General features: G+C 39.3%; 2 protein-coding genes across 2 annotated transcripts; one reads left to right on the forward strand and one right to left on the reverse strand.

Annotated features, from left to right (window-relative positions):
- Window positions 1–543: 543 nt before the first annotated feature.
- Window positions 544–4,153, forward strand: gadd45gip1 (growth arrest and DNA-damage-inducible, gamma interacting protein 1). Its single transcript, XM_044331460.1, has 2 exons — window positions 544–981; window positions 3,606–4,153. Exons 1-2 carry the CDS (start codon window positions 554–556, stop codon window positions 3,895–3,897), a joined length of 720 nt encoding a protein of 239 aa, XP_044187395.1. The 5' UTR covers window positions 544–553; the 3' UTR covers window positions 3,898–4,153.
- A 111-nt stretch (window positions 4,154–4,264) lies between these two features.
- On the reverse strand, window positions 4,265–17,272 carry zgc:158403 (tetratricopeptide repeat protein 39A). Its single transcript, XM_044331402.1, has 18 exons — window positions 16,667–17,272; window positions 15,854–15,958; window positions 15,221–15,352; window positions 14,771–14,829; window positions 12,306–12,373; window positions 12,054–12,118; window positions 11,287–11,386; window positions 11,121–11,186; window positions 10,916–11,024; window positions 10,736–10,803; window positions 8,808–8,867; window positions 8,341–8,502; window positions 8,155–8,246; window positions 7,185–7,305; window positions 6,987–7,098; window positions 6,746–6,860; window positions 6,138–6,254; window positions 4,265–5,208 (listed from the first exon to the last, which is right to left on the reverse strand). Exons 1-18 carry the CDS (start codon window positions 16,699–16,701, stop codon window positions 5,100–5,102), a joined length of 1,695 nt encoding a protein of 564 aa, XP_044187337.1. The 5' UTR covers window positions 16,702–17,272; the 3' UTR covers window positions 4,265–5,099.
- Between the last annotated feature and the right edge of the window lie 3,724 nt (window positions 17,273–20,996).

Consider the following 20,996-nt stretch of genomic DNA (forward strand, 5'->3'; position numbering starts at 1 on the left):
TCAAATCAGAAATTAAAAATAAATGGCAGGAAGAGATGAAATAAGGGCTGATACTACTACAGCATTCAAAGAAAAATAGGAAAAATGAGAGGAAGAAATAAGAATAGAAAGGACGAGGACATGATATCAAGGTTTGATCACACTGGTCTGTACAGTACATTAAACATAATGAATAAGCAGCATGCTACAGGTAGATGTGAACATTGTAGACTACATGAAACGGTGGAGTATGTTTTTTTATACTGTCCTAGATATCAACAAGAGAGACAGAAACTTAAAATTACTCTTCAAAGGAATCACATGACACTAGATATTATAGAAATGTTGCAGGTGATGTAGAATACAGGGCTATTTTCATATTTTTAGAAAGAACGGGGCTTCATAGGAGAATTTAAGGAGAATAGGAGAATTTCATGTACTTTAATAGTATAGTAACCGTTCAGATCCACACTCCAATCCAGAAGATGGCGGTAATTAATTTAAAAGCTGTTTGCCAACCGCTATCAAACAACAAAAGAAGAAGAAGAATAAACAGGCACAGTTGCAGCCACCTATGACTTTACCCCGGGGTCCTTGTTGTGTGCAAAGAAAGATGGCGGTGTCCATGGTGTGCAGGAGGACAGCAGTGTTATGTAGGACTTTAAAGGGGATTTCATCTTCAAAAGCTGTCATTCCAGCGCACTCCTTATTACAGACAGCATCTTATAACCCGAAACCCCTCAAACTAAACCTCCGTGACCCTTATATCCCGGACAGGGACAGCGAGAGGACACCGGAGTGGCAGCGGACGGCCCGATATGCAGGGAAGCTGTTCGGACGTTACGGCTCCGCGTCGGGCATCGAGCCGGCCTCGCTGTGGCCCAGCAGCGAGCAGCTGGACAGGGCCGTGGCAGAGGAGAGCGAGTGGCACCCTCCGTTAGAGGTGATGCTGAGGAACATCGAGGCCAAGCAGAAGGAGGAAACCGAGAAACGCCTAGCAAAGTAAGTCCTGCTAACAGAGCTAATGCTGGTGCGTCAATTATCGGACAGCTCGTTGAAACAAACTGTCCCATGCTTCCAAACCATCTCATCTAATTTAAAGATTATTAACTGTAAAGGTTACACAGTATAATTACTGGAGTAAAGATCTGAATAATACAAAAGCTTATAGAAACATCTAAAAAGTGATTGTGTCCCAACTGTTGTGAATGTGCGGCTAATGCAATACAAACTGATGACAGTATTTTATATAAATGATTAAGATATTTTGATAATGCCGAAGGGAAATTAAAATGTTACAGCAGCCAACAATGAGGTAAGAAACAATGAGTTAAAAGAAACAAATACAACTAAAGATGATGCTGAAGTTAGCGTCTGATTCTGAGTTAAAGGAAACATAAATAATGATTTTTAGCGGCTGATTCTTCGTTTTTTCACCACTTACACTCATGAAAAAGTGTTAGACATCGCAGTAAATACCTTAACGCTATTTAAACCCACTTTCAGATTTGTGAAACTCTGTTTCTAAAAACAGAAAAAAAGGGTGATTTCACTGCTTTTGACAAGTTTAAGTATAGTGGTTTTTGATCTAGACCTGGACTAATGTGTGTCGATGGAGAAATTGCCCTTTTTTCTTTTCTCATAAGCAAATAAAGGTTTCAAATCTGAAAGTGGGTTTAAACAGTGTTAAGGTTTTTACTACAATATCTAATACTTTTTCACAAGTGTAAGTGATGCAAAAGATGGAGAATCAGCCGCTACATGTCATTTGTTTCCCTTAACTTTCCCCTTAATCCTGAATTGAAAGCTACCTTCAGCATTGTCAATTAAAGACTAAATTATACAATAATGAAATAAACCAACCCAAATATAAACAAAAATGAATAATAGAAAGTAGAATGAACAAGTGGATATTGTTACGGTAGATTGATGACAGGATTGTCTATGTCAGAATTCATTGAGTGTACTAAATATTGATACCTGAATGACCTACACAAGGTTTATACATATAACAGCAGCATATACCAAAATTATGAATCTGAAATGCAACAGATTTGATGGACAATGTAATAAATGAATAAAGAAAATTCCAAGTGAGCAGTCTGTCTTCACAGTCAGAGGAGTCCCCTCTCCTGACACAGAGGCAAGTCATTGTACAGACTGATGGCAGCTGGCAGGAACGACTTCCTGTAGTATTCCTCGTCTGACTGAAAGTGCTCTGCTGTGTGACCAGCAGGTCATGGAGGGGATGTGAGATGTTCTCCATGATGTTTAACTTTTTGTGCAGCATCCTCCTCTCCAAAAACCCACATATTCTGTCCAATGTTTGAAGGGTTTCTGTCATTATTGCCTTATTCGTTCCTTCTGGTTGTGTACAAAAGTGAAAAACACTTACAGAGATATTCCAAAAATGAATTGGAAATCTAGAATTTGTGACGCAAAAATAAAATTCTCACCAATTTTTTGAGTGCTGAAAATTCTCTGTGGGTCAGCAGACTCTTCTGTTAAACTACTGTAAACATGCAGAACTCCTTACTTTACAGACATGGGTTGATCTGGTGAAATGTTATCAAGTCATAGAGAAGATAAAGTCTGAAGATAACAACAAAACCAGTTACTGACCTCTACTAGCACTATGGACCGTTTTTTTTTTAATTTTTTTTTTTTTTATGAGTGGGACCTGTCGCTGGTCATCTGCATGGATAGGTAAAGGACAGTTTCACAATTTTTCAACTCTGTCTTAAAACAGTCAGATGCCCTTATGATGCCCACTGAAAGAGTTTTTCCTCACTGTAATCATTCCTCCTGTTCATACTGGCTATTAAAAGATCCCCTTCAAATGTGCTTTCAGTGTAAGTGATCCACAGTGTGTCCACACAGTCATTTTCAGCAGTCTGAGTTAGTCATCCACTTGATGTGACTCAGACTGCTGAAGCCTCATATAAACTTTAAAAAACATTTTTGCACAGAAGGAGGCTTGTGAATTTGTCCATCACTTACACTGTAAGTGCATTATGAAGGGATCTTCTAATGGTCAGTATGAACAGGAGGAATGATTACAGCAAGACAAACATATTCCAATGTTCATTTGGCCATCTATTTTTAAGTCAGACTTGAGAAATTGTGAACCTGTCCTTTTAAGGTTTTATACACATCCCTTCTTGGCAGTGGTGGTTAAAGTCAATGTGAAAATGATAGTGGTTGTCATGCATACATGCTCACAACTACAATGTAAACATGCTCATGTTAAGCAGGTGTAATATTTACCATATTCACCATCTTAGTTTTGTATGTTAGCATGCTAACATTTGCTTACGAGCAAATTAGCACTAAACATAAAGTACAGCCAAAGCAGATGGGAATGTCATTAGTTTTGCAGGTTTAAACCAGTTTTGGTCAAATTAAAATTTGACCTTGATGATGGCTCTAGATGAAAATTCAGATCACCCAAGTTATTACAATTCATCCTGAGGGGAGTGTTGATGTGTGCGCCAAATTTAATAGATATCCATCCAATAGTTGAGACATTTCACTCTGAACCAAAGTGCTGGATTGCTCGTTATACAACTATGCATCATGCATGACATTAACATCTATTATACTAATCTTTTCTATTTCCATTGCAGAGAGAAACTCATAGCAGAAAACATGGCCAAAATGCCCAAGATGATAGCCGACTGGCGCAGAGAGAAGCGTGAAACCAAACAGAAGCTAAAAGAGGAGAAGGCTCGCCGTGCGAAGTTGCTGGCTGAGGCCAGAGAGCGTTTTGGCTATGCAGTGGACCCCCGCAGCCCCAAGTTCTTGGAAATGGTTGCTGAAATAGAAAAGGAAGAGAAGAAGAAGAAGAAACTAATGAAACGCAGACTGAAAGAGGAACAGGCGGCAGCTCCTGTCACACCTCCTGTTGCCTCCTCATAGTTTTGGACTGAGTCATTGTAGGCATAATTAACTATTAGACCTTGGTCTAACTGTATTTAATGACAAGAGAAACAGTTTATCCCTTGTTTTCTGTTACCTGATCCCATCAGGATAAGAAAACCCCATCCATTCGTTTCTGTGAAAATGTACTTTTTCCAGAATTGTTTGCTTTCTTTGTGCGTATTTGTTAATTTTTCAGGATCTCTCTATGTATTTGGCTGAAATAAATGCGTCTGTGCAGACTGTGTAATTTCAAGCTTGAGTGCATTTTGTCTAAAATACTTCCAAAGAAAGATATTGAATGTTACACAATGACAAACTACTGAACGATGGTAGTTTTTGTATGATTCAGGAGAAGACACAGGTATTCATACATAGAATTTATTTATGCAAAAATAACTTTTGTACAGATAAAATCTTTTTGGAAAGTGCATGCACTGATCCAGATAAGTCTAAACACTGAATTTTGATTGTAAACACATCAAGATGAGGGGAAGTGCTGTGACTATAATTAGTGTGTCAGGGAGCATAAAACACTGGCTGTGGGTCGTACTTTTATTCAAGCCACTTACTTAAAACAGTTAAAATGTTTCCGTATCATGTAAAACATCCTCATTCTAAAACATGTTGCTACAGCACAGTATTCCGAGGTTATTTAATTATATAATCATGTAGAGCTCTTTCAATCCAGCTCAACAAAGTCATCATTATACATTTCATTACATCAAACATTTCTTACATTTGGTATTCAGAGTGGGTTTCAATCAATTGTTGATTAAAGTTTAGTGTTCTTTAATTTTCAGTGTAAACAATAAAAACATTGTTAATAAAATTAAAAGTCTACCGTATATACACTCAAGTCTATTAACCTATGAAAGGCAGTGAAACTGAGGTCCCTCGGCTCAAAATATCAACCTCCACTTGACACTTTACTGCTCTTGGAAACCAGTCTGGGAAGGATGGACTCTTGTAAATATTCTACCAGATGACACCTTTGTCCAATGATATGTTAGTGCAGACCGTGACACAACCATGGCAGAAAAGGTCCACCTGAACAAATACCCAGTATTTACTCATTGAAAACTGATATAGGTTAAAAACTTGGTATCAGCTAAAAACAGCCGGCACAGTGTAAGCAATAACTTTGAGGGCAGTGGAGCATCAAGAGTGAAGAGCTGTTCCAATCATGAAGAAATGTCTTCTTACAGATGAGAGTCCTCCTCCTCACCAGGGCCAGCCTTGAGTTTGGCCAGAGCAGCGTGTACTCTGAACTGCGTACGAGACTCCATCGAGTAGTCTTTGTAGTTTTGTCTACAAGTCAAAACAGTGGAGATGCTTTAACTTCTACACATTTATCCGAGTTCATGAGTGTTAGATGAAATGGAAGTAGTATTAGCATTTTATGGAACATTAGAAAAAACATTAAAAAAAAAAAACAAGATTTCTCAACACCTATAAGAACAACTGCACAACTGAAATGTTACTTGCTTTGCACATTTTATGCTATTGCTTAGATTTTTTTTTTGAGAATCAATTATTGAGTTAAAGTAGTAGTAATAACAGCATTTGCCATTGGCACCTATAATATAAAGATTAGTCTTGAAGAACCCATATCATTACTCCCAGTCAGTGCATAACATTTGTGTTAAAGACAACCTATCAGATCTACATGTAGCAGGCAGACAGTGACCTCTAGTGTGTCTTGATGGCCATACATTAAATTGTTATATAAACCCATCCAACAGTCCTGTAATAAACACTTTTTTTGTGAAACTAATAATATAGTGGTAAATCATTTCTTGGCCAGGAGTGGTCACTCCTTGAGATATAACCCGTTGATCAGTGAGCTTTAGAGGTGTTTGTACGTGGATTTTGTCACCTTTGTAAAGAGCTAGTCTAGCTGCTTACAATCTTTATGCTAAACTAAGCTGTCCGACTGCTGACTGCAGCGTTAATACTGAAAACTACTAGTGGTATCAATCTTTTCATCTAACTCTAGAAAAGAAAGCAAGTAAGAGTGCTGAACTAGTAAAGTAGTATTTATTGCAAGGCTGTCGTAATGTAAGGTATCTATTTTTGGTCATTATCTCTTTGTTTCGAAGTGCTTAAACTGGGCCAGTACTTAATGGTACAGCATACTGGTATTTAAGATTTCTGTCCAACAGAGCACTACTACTCACTACTGCCAATTTGTAAAGAATGTAGAGGGGATGAGGTGGGGCTATAAATGAGTTACTTACTTGGCCTTGTGCAGTAGGTTAATAGCCTCGTCCCTTCTGCCTTGGTCAATGTAGAGCAGACTGAGCTCCACCAGAGAGTTGGGCACCAGGTAGTGGTCAAACTTGATCTTCTTCTCGCTGAGAACATACAGAAACAGTTGAATAAACTGTCGCTGTCACACATTTCATTGTACCTGTATGGATTTTACTGTATGTGACATGCTGGGTAGGTGACTTTTGAAATGAATGAAGAAGATGGTTGTCATGACTTGAAACCCTCAAGCAATGTTAGTTTATTAACAAAGAGTGATGTTACTCTTAACTGACATTCAAATATTCTCTGTATGCCTTGGTGGGTGAGTTCAGATAGTTTTATAATTGCTAAGCAAACATCAAACTGTCAATACATACATTAAATCAAGTTGCCCTTAAGACATGAGGAGAAGCTGCAGTTATCATTTTAACAAAAGTCAAGCTAAAACTAAAACTTGAAAGTCTTTGTTAATGATAATTATTACTGTGAGAATGGTGTGGTGAAATTTTAAAGTTTTGATTGTCTTCTGGCCCTAATTCAACATGACACATGGTGAAAGGCAATAAATTACCTGCATTTGAAATCAAGAGCTCACCTAGAACACACTTTGTTGAAGCATTCCTCAGCAGCCTGGAGGAGACCCTGGTTCTTGAAACACAGACCCTTTAGCAGGTGGATCAAACAGCGGTCATCTATCATATACTGATTTTCTGTAGATGGGGGAGCAGACACCATCAGCACAACCCAGATCACAGCACACTTACATGCCACATTTGGAGTTATATATAAAGTTGAGGGTGGGTTGTCCTGGGTTATGGTTTGAGATGTTGTATTACCAGGAGACTCCAGCAGGGTACGCTCTGCCTCCACTAGAGTCTGCATCATGCCTTCAGTCAGCTCTGGTCGTTTGCTGATCATCCTGAAACCGTTCCACATGTACATCATCTCCTAAAATGAAGCAGTAAATGCTGTTGAAAGGCTCTGTGAGTCAAACATACTGTCCATTGTGTGTGTGTGTGTGAATGAAGCTTTACCAGCACTGGCACTGGCAGCCTGACTGGGCAGGAACCCTTGTAGCGTCTGGCTTTACGGATAGCAAACTTTTCAGTCGGTTGAGACTTCCCTGCTATCTTCTGCTTGAAGGTGGGCACTTGTCTAAAGGTGCAGGACAAGAATAAAAACCAAATGTAGAGGCAAGAAACAGGTCTTAGTTAGTGAAACAGCCTAAAGCTTCTGTTGTATTTGATTTCTTAGTCATTTGGGGGTTGTGCAACAAGCTGTAAAAACAGCAGCGATGTATCATCACTTTATGAAGTTGTTAAATCAAACATGTTAGCTAACAGTTGCGTATTTACACACCCGGCAGTTTGGAGTCATGTTGCTTTCCACCTGATGACTCTTAAATCTAATATTAACTCTTCTTTTAATTCTGTTTTTCAGTCTCCCCTAACTTTTGAAGTAAAGGCTCTTTAGCTGCTATGTTCTCCAGCTAGTTGCTAACTTTGTCTGTCTGCAGTAACCCTAACCCTGAAAACAGCTGCCTAAAAAATTTGACTAGTGCAGCTTTAACAATGCCTTTATATGCATATGATTGCTACCCTGCATATCATGCGTTACTTTGGATTTTGTTTATGCATGTCCTTAGGAATCAACACTGCATGAATGGTGGGGACATATATCAGCATGTAAAATAAGGTTGGCTACAAATTCTGCATGAATTGCAACAACAGTGGCAGAATGTTTTGAAAGGAAACAAATCTGCACTGGTACCGCTGGTTAATTCTCTGCCATGATATCAACATTAACATTTTAGTAACCTCTTTATGTTTATTTTGTGCAGAATCCAAAGTTCTCACAATGGACATTCCAGCATTGACCAGGAATGATTCAGCAAATAGCTGCATGTCTACAAATGCTTTTGGTAAAAAGCAAGATAATGAACCTTAAGACAATGGCAGTTAAATAAAAGATAAATGAAGACACAATTAGTGTGTGTGTGTTTACCTAAAGAGGTCTACCTCGTCCTCCCCAAAAGGCCTGGCCTCATCTTTAGGCAGCATGCTGAGGTAAGCAGCTTTCATGTACACGTACATCGCCTACGAGAGAGAGAGAGAGAATCATAAACACAGGATTTAGTTTTTCCAAGAGGTTTGACTGGATCACAACAAGAATGCCTCTTCTCGTCTGTACCTTGGACCAGCGGCTCTCCTGGCTCAGTAGGTCTGCATAGAAGTAAGCCATCCTCCATGCTCGCTTATAGGTGAAGCACCACATCAGCTCCCAGTAGCACATGTGATGGAACTGCTTCCATGCCTGCTGGGCCTTGCAGCCATCTTCAAAAAGAGCCACCGCCTGGTAGCACAGCGACATATCAGACAGTAGAACAATAAGGACATGTGACGCTGCATTTGAGGTATGTTGTGTATTAAGTCTTAACATCAGGTGCTGGTCCTCATCCTGGTAGCTCAGCCTGAAATGTTGTATTAAAAGTGATTCATGCTTCGCTTACTCCCAAGAATGTACACTCACTTACAATAATGAATAGTTTGCTTGAACAAAATTCTCTTTTGACAAATTAATAGCTAATATTTTATTTCCTGTACATTTATTGATGTCATCTTTCAGGCTGTGTTCCCAAAACATTTTATGACACACACCTCATCGATGTTCCCTTTGATCTCTTCAGTTCTGCCTGCAAAGAAGAGGAATATCGCTCCCTGGACAGAAGAGAAAAAACAGTTAATGAAATTAGATTTAGGCTTCAAAAATAGCTCAGTATTACATGTCATCTTACTGGTGTTAAATTCTCTTTCAAGCACACGCATCATATAGTAATTATTCTTAGCGTGTTTAATCAAGGCATTTCCATTGTGGCTTGGTACACATTGTGTCAGAGTGTTGAGTTTGCTCTCTGGGATGGGCAGGCATGTAGGTAAAAGGTGGAGCGTGAACAGGGATTGTGAATTTACAGGAATGTTAGGAGGTGGAGGTGGCGTCAGGATTATGGGTGCAGAGGACACTGCGTGAGAGGAAGGTGGAGTGAGTGAACGTATCAAACAAAACTAATCAGGGTGTGGGAGATCCTAAGTGTGTGACTGGATGATAGGAAGAGAGGAAAAGAGTTAAAAAAACACACAATGAGAGAGTGCTGACATGCAAAGACGATGTAAAAATAGGAAGATTGTAAAGAAGTTTAGGTGGCAGTTGAAAGAAAGAGAACACAAGTCTGAATAAGAAACTGGCAAGAGACGAGGAAGAATAGATGTATTGTCAAGCACTAAACATCAAGAAAAAGAACAAACATTACAAGCCACAGTCTGAATTTATTGGTATAAAAAGGATAATTCTGGTTTATCACAACTTTTTTTGTATGATTGGCTGTCATTTCTATCAGTTATCCTAACACTGGAGTCATTTGCTTAGATTTCGGAACATCTAGCGATATCGCTAACACAAAATCCCACAGGGCAAATTCATAAGCAGAGAGATTGTAAATACGCAAACAATTTATTCCCGATTATCTTAACCACTTTATTTGATGAGTAAAGTCAAAGTGAGAGCACCTGAGGTGTTGGTAATAATTTCTTATTGCAAGTTGAACCAGGCAGTCTCCCTATTTCTGACTTCTTTTCAGAGGTGTCGCTACATTCAGAGATGAATTTAGTGAGTATAAGGTTATCATAACTGATAGAAAAGTCCAAAGTAAAAAAAAAAAAGAATATGCCATCCAGCACCTCACCAACTGATATGTAGCATCTTGCATATTCCATGAAAAATTTAAGTGTAAACATGACACATTGTGGATATAGAAGGGGTTATGTGCTATTATGAATTTTATCAACTATATCTTTACCTGGCCCAGTAATTTGCCTGACGACCTTACAGTCACAAGACTCCAAGAAAGACTGGAGCTACATATTTACAATACAGACATGTATGGTATCAATATACTCATCTAGCACTCACACAAAGCAAATAAGCCTACTTCCCAAAACATTGACTGATTCCTTTAAAAGGTTTACATTTATGAAAGAAATGTGAAAAAAGTGAAAGAAAATGACACAATGAAAAAGAAAAGAGTCAAACAGTCAACACTGATGCAACAGAGGCAAGACACCTTGACATTTAGTCCCTAACACAGTATAAGAGAAGCTCCAAAAATGCTGGATCCTTCATTTCCCCATCAAGGTTACTTCTCAGACTCCTCCAGAGATTCAGAGAAAACATACAACCATTTGCACCAGCTGAGAAGTACTACCATTACCAGAAACTTCATCTACATGTGAAAATTGGTGTGGTTCCCCTTAATCTAAAAGTTGCATAATTTGGCTGGCTGGCTGCTGTACATGTCATTTGTTAAAAACATAACACCCATACCAAAACTACTGTTTACATTCAAAACAAAAGAATTTTTTTTTTTTTTGTGATGACTAGTTTCTGTAAAGAACACTTTTTGTAAGAGAGAGTGATTCGATATATGCTTATACATCAGTCTGCCCAGTGAGTGAGGCCACCTTTGCAGAATAATAGCACTCACACGCAGAAAGTCCCCATCTTTAACTAGAAAGTGATTTATTCCACTCACCCGTGGGTAGCGGAGTCGAAAGGGCTTCAGCAGCCTTTCAGCTTCAACCACCTCTCCCTCGCCTGTCCCTGAGAGGAGAGACATTGAAAGGATATATGACATATGATAAATTATACCGACATCTTTGACACAATCAGCATCATCTGGAAGTCAGATGCATTTAGTTCTGTACAGCGTTACCTAGTATGAATGTGAGAAAGGTGTAGTAGCAGAGCAGTAGCAGAGCGCACAGCATGGAGCGCAGATTCATCCCTGTCGCGCCGTCATGCAGCAGGGACAGACCATATTCCTAAAACAGGACAACACATGTAGAAAACATCCACGAGTGATTTGCTGTGTCAGAGTGAATACATAATGGAGGAAATTTATACTTTCTATATCACACCTTGTCTCCAGAGAAGCCTGCAAACTCCAAAACTTTGAGTATCCGTGGAGGAAATAGAGAAAGAGTCTGTAAATAAAGAAGACCTGATAAACTGTGTGGTACAAACACATGATTACACACAATGTACAGACAACCAGTGGCGCTTAAAAATACTTGTGTGACGTACCAGATTAAACGCCCCTACTCCAAAAGATATTCCTCCCTCTAAGTGAATGTGGCTGGGTCCTTTGAGACAGTGGTGAGATTTAATAAAGGAGTGCAGTTCTCTGGATGATAAAAGGGAACAATGTCAGTAACACAGCTCAGCATAATAAGCTGCATACTGTAGCATAAGTGACAATGCAAAAAAAAAAAAAAAAAAGTGGTACTCCAGTGATTCCTTTATTATGTCCACAAAGTTAGGAAATTTGTGAGAGGTCAAAATCAAGACAGCACAGGCCAAGATATCCTGACTTTAAGTCCATTGTATAGCTCAAATACCAAAAACACTGGATCCTACATTTCCCATGATGCAACTCAATAACATCTTTCGTTAGAAGCCTTTTAAATGCCACACTTTCAGTTTGTATGGCTTTCTGCTACAAAATTTTATCCTCTGTAATACTGTCTCCAAGTCCAAACTGAGATAACCCTGATGACATCACCATGACATCATCAGGGTTATTTTTTAGTTCCCTCCAAATCTACAGATGATGTTATAAAACCGTTTTCACAGGCTGAGAAGCACTCCTCATGATGAGCAAACTGAACTTTATGTGTAAAATCAGTGGAGTGCCCCTTTGATAACAACCATGCAAATACTAACAACAACTGCAGTAAGTAACTGGGCATTAAATAACTAAGTTAGATAATGGATTAACTATTAGTGCACATTTAAATTACACATCACTGACATTCACTTAATATACACCCTGTTTTTTTTTGATTACTTACTTGTAAATCAGGTAACTATTTCGTACTTTGATCCCTCCTTTGATAAAACTCACCATGTTCTCATCCTGCAAAAAAAAAAAAAAAAGTAAGGAAATGAAAAAAAAAAAAATGTAATGCAGTCATTTGTGGAACTTTTATGCCATATATTCATTGGACACTTTTGATAATACACTCTGGTTAAGGTGGAAACTTTGGTGTGCTGTATATATTGTGATATACAGTTATGTCTGTGTTTTCAAAAGCCTAGTGAACCTGTAGGAAGGTGAGAGCAGCTCTTTGGAGTTGGCACTCTGCGTAACACACTTCAGCATGGAGCTGCTCTGCAAAAATACACACACACACACACACACACAATAAGTTTTAAGTAATAAAGAACATACTCACAGTCAACAAACAATAAAGCATAAAATCTAGTGACCAACCAGACAAGAGCACACAGGAAAGTATTCCATATACTTGTAGGAAAGAAAGCATACAGTATGTGGTTGTTTAGGAGAATAGGTTGAGGCTTGGTACTTTAACACACATTTACTTCCTGTTGTACTGGTTGTAGCCAGCTACAGGGAAGATCTGATTTCTGCCAAATGTCAGCTCACAGTGTTGTCAATGTCTCTTAGGCCTATAAAGACTATCTGTCAAATGCTGTAAATTATAGCTTAATCTTTCATTTGTGGGTTATTTTATCATTGATTTAGTTAATTTACGTTTTGTGTAACCGCTTTCCCTCAATCGATGTTGATTTCCCACATTTCCCAGAATGAAATTCAACAACCAAAATTGATGAATTAATGCCACGTTCATGTCATATGGATGGGAAAGATAACCATGTTTACAACTTGCGAGCATACACCTTATCTTATATACACTCACCATACTCTGTGTGTGTGTGTAAATTGTGTAGTCACAGATGAGCGGTCACACACAATAATAACAGAGTTAAAAGACAAGTAAGTTGAATTAGCCATATCTCCGGCTGGTTTTTGAATAAATTAAAGCAGGTGTGATCGCACTTTCAACCATTTCGGTCCATCTTCAATTTGTTATGTGTATTTGTGTATAACATCAGGTTTAATATTGAACTGTCAACAATGGTAGTTTTATAGCCATTTTAGCACCGATTTGTTGACACTTCCGGAAGTGCTTCTGCCAAGTAGGAGATATCATTGTCAGAAATTCCGATATCTCTGGAGGGACCTAAATCATGGATGTATTATAAGAGCTGGATACCGAACTGAAAATAGCGTCCATTCAGTCCAATGGGAATTGCTTGGCTGGCGCAGTTTCTAGCTTCCGCGTTTGCTTCCGTGTTGTGCGGCCCACTGAATATGCGCAGTAGTGTTTCTCCCACTGGGCCTGCCCACAAGTTCCCGCTCAGCCCATAGACTTTACAATGTGACAGATTTTTAAATTGCTTTTCTTGACTTGAAGAAAGTTTTGTGAATATAAAACCTCCATTGATCAAAAAAGATTTATGATAGAAAGAGTCTTAATTGACCTTATTTGCAGATTGAGGTGTTCTGTCAACAGTTTTACAGACGTCTCTTTTACAAAGGTGGTCTATGGGGAAAATGCTTTTTGGACCGCAAGGGTTTTTTTTGTTGCAATACCGATACACAATTCTTTGTTTATATTTCACACTTGCTTTGGCAATGTAAACATGTGTTTCCCATGTAAATAAAGCCAATGAAGCCTCTTTGAATTAAATATTGAATTGATAGAGGGGGAATACAGGATTGTGCACAAATGTCCATGTTTGGTTTTTGGTTTCCAGCACAGACTACCTTGTAGGTTTAAATTGATGGGGTCAATTTGACCCCTAACTTGAAATATGTCTAATATGTCTCATTTAGATTTTGACGACAGAGGATGCAATAAAAGTGTTAAGAGCCTTTCATCAGTAGCCTCCAGGGTCTTCCACTTAGGCATAGCCTATTCATACTGTTAAATAAATTGTTAATAATTGTTTAGAAGAAATTGTTTAATAAATAAATTTGATTTAAAAATTACATAAAACATTTAAAAGTATTGGTGACTTATTAAAGACTTGAATTAACTTGATACTAGCCCATTTTTAAAATCTGTACTAATTGCGAACATGTCAATTTAAATATTGTATAAAGCCTTTAAGAGAGTCAATAGACTTTTAAATTATATTTCTAATGAATAAACTTTGCATATTTTTTTTGAATCCGTATGCTGCTTCACAGGGAAAAGAAAAAAGACTTCCACTGCAAGTGATTTCCTTGAGGCAGAGGTCCAAGATGTCTGCCTCCGTGTCCACCATTTTGTCTGCAGCTAGGTAGTCTTGGATATCTCCAACTCGGAATTACACGTCAGAGGTTGACGTGAATGGCTTTTCTCAATTGTCTGCTTATAATTATGGTTTGAACAACATGACATGAATGTGGCTTTTTTTTTTTTTTTTTTTTTTAAATAAAGTGGCACTACTAGGGTCTAGGGATGACAATGTCCATCTGTAAGGCAGTTGGTTCACCACTTTGGTCCAGAATAAAATGTCTCAAAAATCTCAACAATTTGTCCAGTACAAATTTCCTATAGAACTCCATTGTAAATGTACTGGAAATATGACACAACCTATTGCAGGTTATCTCTAGTTATCCACTGGAATAAGGAAAATGCAACACATGCTGATTTTTTCCACTGTTTTTGGATGGATTTTCTTTAAAACTGCAGGGAGAGGTGTCAAAGTGTTTTACCTTCAGTTAGTGATTCACCTACTGACTTGTTAGCCAAACCTGAGGATTTCCGTCGAAACCTGAAACATCAAACAGTATTTCAGTATTAACAAAAGACATTTTATAACTATTCCTGGTATGATAACCACATCTTTTCTGACACAGCAATCATCCATTTTAACTATCTGCAACAGACGCTATATTCTCTCATGCAAACACAGTCAAATTGGTAGGATGATCAGAAACAGGCCTGTTGGCCATGTAAATGCACCTGTGTAAATTTGCCTCTTATGGCTTATGGACTGTGGAAGAGGAGTTTACAGCACTTTGTATTCTCTAAAGTGCTGTAAACTCCTCTTCCACAGTCCGTTAGGCGTTTTAAAAGCTGGGAAGACTATCAAATGAGTAAAATAACCATCTGTTTAACTCTAAACCTGCTGAAAATAATCTACATTCACAAGACATCCTGACCTCTGACACACCTCCTTGGCACTCTTCATGGTATTTCCTGCATTGTTGATGTCGTCATGCTGGAAAGTCATCATGGCCTGCATTTCCAGTATTGTGGCGTAGATAAGAGCATGGTACATACTCTCATTCACTCTACATAGGAAACATGGAGTCCCAGGATCAACAACATACACATCATACTGTCAGCAAACAAGGGCAACATTAGTAGGATAGCTGTCATATGCCCTGCGCACATTCCTGTTGTGAAAAGATAAGAGTAAATATCTTGTTCTCTTTATTCTTCCTATCTCCTCTACAGTCCCAGTCTGTCAAGTGGATGGTGTTTATTTTCCAGGGCAGCCTTTCTGGTAGCTGTTGAATCAGTCAGACCTTGGGCGTCAGCTTCAGCAAACACTTCATATCCTGGAGGACTGAAGCCTACCAGGGCAACCCTTGTGTCTTGGCTGACAGGAAGCACACTACTTCACAGTTCAAACCACTGAAGTTTCTCAACATCACCTGCGGCCACATACTGCTGACTTCATACTAAAACACACCACTATGAATGTGTGCTAAAACAAAGTAGTATACTACCTCACAGCTAGACATTAAAACCCCTGTGGGGCCAGACATGACTCAGGGTTATGGTGTTACCTTGGTCGCAGCCTCTCCAGGCTCTCGTCAAAGTGGTTGTTAAGGAAGAGATCCAAGGCTTCCATACACTCATCCAGGTTCTCTTTCAGGGTCATCTGTGAGGAGCTGTTGCGCAAATACAAACATGGATTAAAGACATGCATAGAACAAATGCAAATGTATTTAAGTGTGACTAAACTGATGTGTGCTTTGCTGGTGAATGGTAATGCAAAGTCAGCAGCAGCACTGGGCACACACATAATAAATATACAGCATCCATGCTTTGAATGCAAATTTGAGTTTGCTTACAGTGGGCTTTCCACTAAACACAGCACTGATGTGACGCAACTGGAGCACCATCACACAATGTGCTGCTGTATTTGTATTATATCCTTATTAATGTGATCGAAAATCAAGTTTTATCAATAACCTATCAGTACCGCCGTGCTGACTTCAGTTGCTGGCTGTCTGGAAAACACCCTCGGCACTAACCGAAAGCATACAAATACGAGACTCTCTCCAGGAGCACCACCGGCGACTTTAATTTATCGGGCATTATTTTAAGACAAAGTTAAACAAAGGAAAAATAGATCGTCAACACTGACGACCAGAAAATGAGGACAGAAACGGTGTATTAACGTTTGCTGGTGCAGGTGAGGGTGATTTTTTTTATTTATTTCCTCCTGTGCAGGTAGTTTTTTGTCAAGTTTAACATAATCTTACCAGTTGATCAAAAGAGCGAATAAACAGGTTAACCGGCCAAGATATAAGCACTGTAATGAAAAAAAGTCAAACTTTTGGCGTGTCAAAAAATTTTTTGTTGCCTGTACTCACTTTTCTGCAGCATTTGCGTCTTTCCCATTGGACATGTTCTCTCTCCGGGCGGCGTGCCCCAACACCTGTTAGGAGCTCAGCAACACTCGCAGAAAATCAAGATGCATTCACCACTTATACCGTGAAACCAAGCTTTCAGATCAGTCCAACGGCAGAGAATGTGGCATTAAGTTACACAGACTTTGTATCCTGTTGGTTTAATTCACACACACAGTGCTCAGAGGTAAAGGCATGCGTTTATCTGTGTAGTGTGAGTGTGCGCAATAGAGACGCATCTGACTCCTCCTCTGTTCTGTGACGGCGCTGCCACGCACAATGAGCTCTGAATTACAGGATCAAGTGTCAGCAGCACCCAGTTAAGTGGTGATCTGAGAGATTCAGATTTGGTGATATTAAGTTGATCACTACAACGACTTCATCGTTGAATTACTTGAAGGACAGGTTCACAATTTTTCAAGACAGTCCTCAAACAATAGTCAGGTGCCCAAATGAACACTGACAAATGTTTTTCTTGTTGTAATCATTCTTCCTGTTCATATTGACTATTAGAAGAGCTCCTCATAATGCAATTACAATGTAAGTGATGGGGGCCAAAGTCCACAGTCCTTCTGTGCAAAAATGTATTTAAAAGTTTATCTGAAGCTAATATGAATCTTTAGCCATCCAAATGAGTCAAATCAAGTAGCTATCTTTCAATGTTGCAGTCTTTTTAGTGCCCTCTTTTTGTCACAATTCTTTCACCACAGCTGAACAGAGAAACACATTTTAAAACAATCAGAGTTGACCAAAGTGTTTTACAATAAATAATAAAATTTAATAACATAACATGGTGACAGCAAAAAAGCAGTAGAGCTAACATAACGATACTATCTCATAAGCATACACAAAAAATAAGTAGGCTAAAGGAACAGTTGGAGAAAAAAACAGAAGAGTAAAATGTGAAACATAAAACCTTAAAGACACTCAAAGGCCTGAGAAAACATGTGGGTGTTAAGTTTAGCTTTGGGGCAGCTACTGCGAACGCACAATCACCTTTACCCCTTAGCCTCAATCAAGGGACAGCCAGGAGCAGCTGGTCTGAGGATCTGAGAGATCTGGGGTTGGAAAGGGGGCAGAGGAACTCAAAGATGTACTGGGGCACCAGAACTTTTAAAACAAATAATAGAACCTTAAACTCAGTCCTATACTTTACCAGTAGCCAATACAGGGATGCCAGTACAGGTGTAGTGCTGTCTCTCTTCCTGGTACCAGTTAGCAGTCTAGCAGCAGCATTCTGCACCAGCTGCAAGCGAGACAAGGGTGATTGTAGGGTGACTGACTAATACCCAAATAAAGAGCTTTGCCATAATCCAGCTGAGAGGAAATTCAGGCATTTGTGACAATCTTCACGTGATTAAATGAGAGGAACAGTTTGAGTTTGGCAATATTTCTTAGCTAGAAAAAGCAACCTTTCACAACAGTGTTCATTTTTTTGTCAAATTTTAAAGCTAGATTGAACATGACAATAAGATTTCTGGCATGGGCATGAAGGTTAGGGGCCAGGGGCTCTAAATCATTAGCTATATCCCCAATGGATTTGGAGGGCCCAAATAAGACCACTTCAGTCTTACTATCATTTAATTATAGACAGTTTTTTGCCATCCAATATTTCACATCCTGGATGCAGTCAGGGAGGGACCAAACAGTGTTGTTATTATTATCACCAGGTTCTGATGGGAGGTATAGCTAAGTGTCATCTGCGTAGCAATGGTAGAACATATTGTATATTTTGAAGATAACGCCTGAAGGGAGCATGTATAAAGCGGATAATGTGGGCCCTAAAATGGAGCCTCTAATGTGTAGCCACGGCAATGGCCAAAAAAGCTGCACAAAAATAAAAGAGTCCATAATACCAAGAGATTCAGTGGCTCTGATGTTTGATGAGAGGTCAACATGAAAATTAATATATTGTCATGATTCACAACAACTTAAGCTAAAAACTCAGAGAACTCAGCAAGGTAAATGGCATCCAGCCTAGGGGGGCGATACACAACTACACAGAGGACTGGACATGAGCCACTGGTTTTAAACATCAGGACTTCAAAGGTAGAATAATCATTAATACCAATGGGAGTGCACTTCAGTTTCTGAAAATGACAGCTAAGCTTCCACCATGGCCGCTCGGCTGAGGGGAGCTGTAGAAGTCATAGTCAGGGGGACATGCTTCCAAGAGCTGGCTGTGTTCACCAGGTTTCAGCCAGGTTTCTGTCAAAATGAAATCTAGGTGGTTGAATGAGATAAAATCATTTAGAATGAAAGACTTATTCCTCATATTTAGAGGAACCAGAGGACACTATGTTTTATGTAAGAGAGGTTGTTTTTGTTTACAGCTTTGAAACTGCCAAGTGGACGAGAAAACCTGTCTGTCACAATAGTCTGAATGGGGAGACCAACAGCTGAGGGGGTTAGTGACAGGTGAGGCCAGTAGGGGGAGTTCTCAATTCAATTCAATTCAGTTTTATCTATATAGCACCAAATCACAACAGAGAGGGAGGAGGAGAGGGGAGAGAGAGACACAGAGAAGCACAACAACAACAACAACAACAACAACAACAACAACAACAACAACAACAACAACAACAACAACAATAATAATGATAAGAAGAAGAAGAATAGCAGGCGTGGGTGTCAAGCATAACCACGACAACACTGGGCACCACAGGAAACAGTACTCTGAGGTAGCACGGAGGTACCGGAGTGTGTGTGTGGGGAGTGAACAGTCAATCAGTTTTATGCTAAAAAGATTGTAAATGTGGCAGATATCCACTTGCTATGATTAACTCAGACAGCTGAAGCCGCCTCATATAAGCTTCAGATAAACTTTTAAATGCATTTTTGCTCAAAACGAGGACTTGGCCCCCACCACTGACTTTGTAAATGTTTTAGGAAGGAATCTTTTAATGGTCAGTATGAACAGGAGGAATGATCACAGCAAGAAAACCTGTTTCAATACTGTATGAGCACCTGACTATTGTTTTAAGACGGACTTAAAAAATTGTGAACCTGTCCTTTAATTTGTTTCCCCCCTGTTTATCTGGGGGATGCCTTTTTTTTTCAAACTATCAAACTTTAGTAAATCATTATTTTACATTATTGGCACATACATGCCATATGGATGTGAATAGTCAGTTTAGTATGACAATGATTTGTTTCATTTTGGGGACTGGGAGGCCAAATGATACGTTTTACTTTACTTGAGTTGGGATGAAAGTCCGAGAATACTGAATGAAACCTATTTGCTCAAACCTGATGACAAACTGGCGCCATTTTCAAATATGTAATGTGTATCTCTTCATTCGCATGTAATGCTACAGTACTGTCACTTGGGGGCAGTATTGTCATATTTATATTAAATATGCACTGCAGTTGGTACATTCATTCTCTTAATCTTTACATTCATCTTTTTTGTTTAAGATCACACAGGTTATAAGAAGGTAGAAACAGCTTGTAAATAAATACTGACCCAGATAGCAAAATTGCTGTGGCCCAGATCTGGCCCACACCCGATACTTTCGGCACTTTCATCCGGCCCACATACCGCATGGAATGATGGCAATTGTTTCCCAGATGAGGGCCACAAGCAAGCTGTATGTCAACCAAGAACAAACCAGATAAACCAGAACTGGCCCACATCCAGAATACACATACCTTAGGGCACCGCATCTTTACCAAAAAGACCCACATTTGATTTGGGATATTTGAGCCATATTTGCTATATTACATGTGGACAATTTCAGACTGACATCCATTTTGTCCGGGCCAGAAGAAGACCAGCAGCGCCGCATCATTGCCTGAAGTGGCCCACTTCCGTATGCTATCTGGAAAGTGTAAAAAGGCCATGGACCTGTTCATATTTTCCCCTGATATCTCCTGTTTCTGATCATGCTCTGTGCATGTGAGCTCTGTGTGCCCACACTGTGCGTGCATGCAAATGCAGCAGTAAGTGAGTGGGACCTGCAGATGACAGCAGAGCTTATCCTACCTCGGATCACGGTGACATCAAACGAACATTTCGCTGAGTGTGTGCGTCCATAAAAACGTGAGTTTAATATTTGCTCATGTTTATGTTACGCCGTTAGTGTTTATATTTAGCCACGAGTGTATGTTGTAGAGTTAGTTGCGGTTTTCTGTCTGTTTACATGATGTCCAAAAGGCCCTATTTAACAGCAACACTCTCACTACATATTGCCGGGATTGTGTTGTTTAATATTTACCATATTACCGATTGAATAGCGGACTGAACGGCCACTTGTAGGTCCGCTCGTTAATTAACGGGCGCGCACAACCCCTG

Source organism: Thunnus albacares, chromosome 17 (assembly GCF_914725855.1).
Source record: "Thunnus albacares chromosome 17, fThuAlb1.1, whole genome shotgun sequence".
Lineage (NCBI taxonomy): Eukaryota > Metazoa > Chordata > Actinopteri > Scombriformes > Scombridae > Thunnus > Thunnus albacares.

Bases quoted from the DNA above. Each gene is read 5' to 3' on its own strand.
- gadd45gip1 (XM_044331460.1), top strand. From the start codon at position 554: ATGACTTTACCCCGGGGTCCTTGTTGTGTGCAAAGAAAGATGGCGGTG. The intron at 982-3,605 runs GTAAGTCCTGCT...TTTCCATTGCAG, and splicing joins ACCGAGAAACGCCTAGCAAA to AGAGAAACTCATAGCAGAAA.
- zgc:158403 (XM_044331402.1), bottom strand. From the start codon at position 16,701: ATGTCCAATGGGAAAGACGCAAATGCTGCAGAAAA. The intron at 12,374-14,770 runs GTAAAACACTTT...GTATTTTTGCAG, and splicing joins AGGTGAATCACTAACTGAAG to AGCAGCTCCATGCTGAAGTG. The intron at 10,804-10,915 runs GTAACGCTGTAC...CTCTCCTCTCAG, and splicing joins CTTTCTCACATTCATACTAG to GGACAGGCGAGGGAGAGGTG.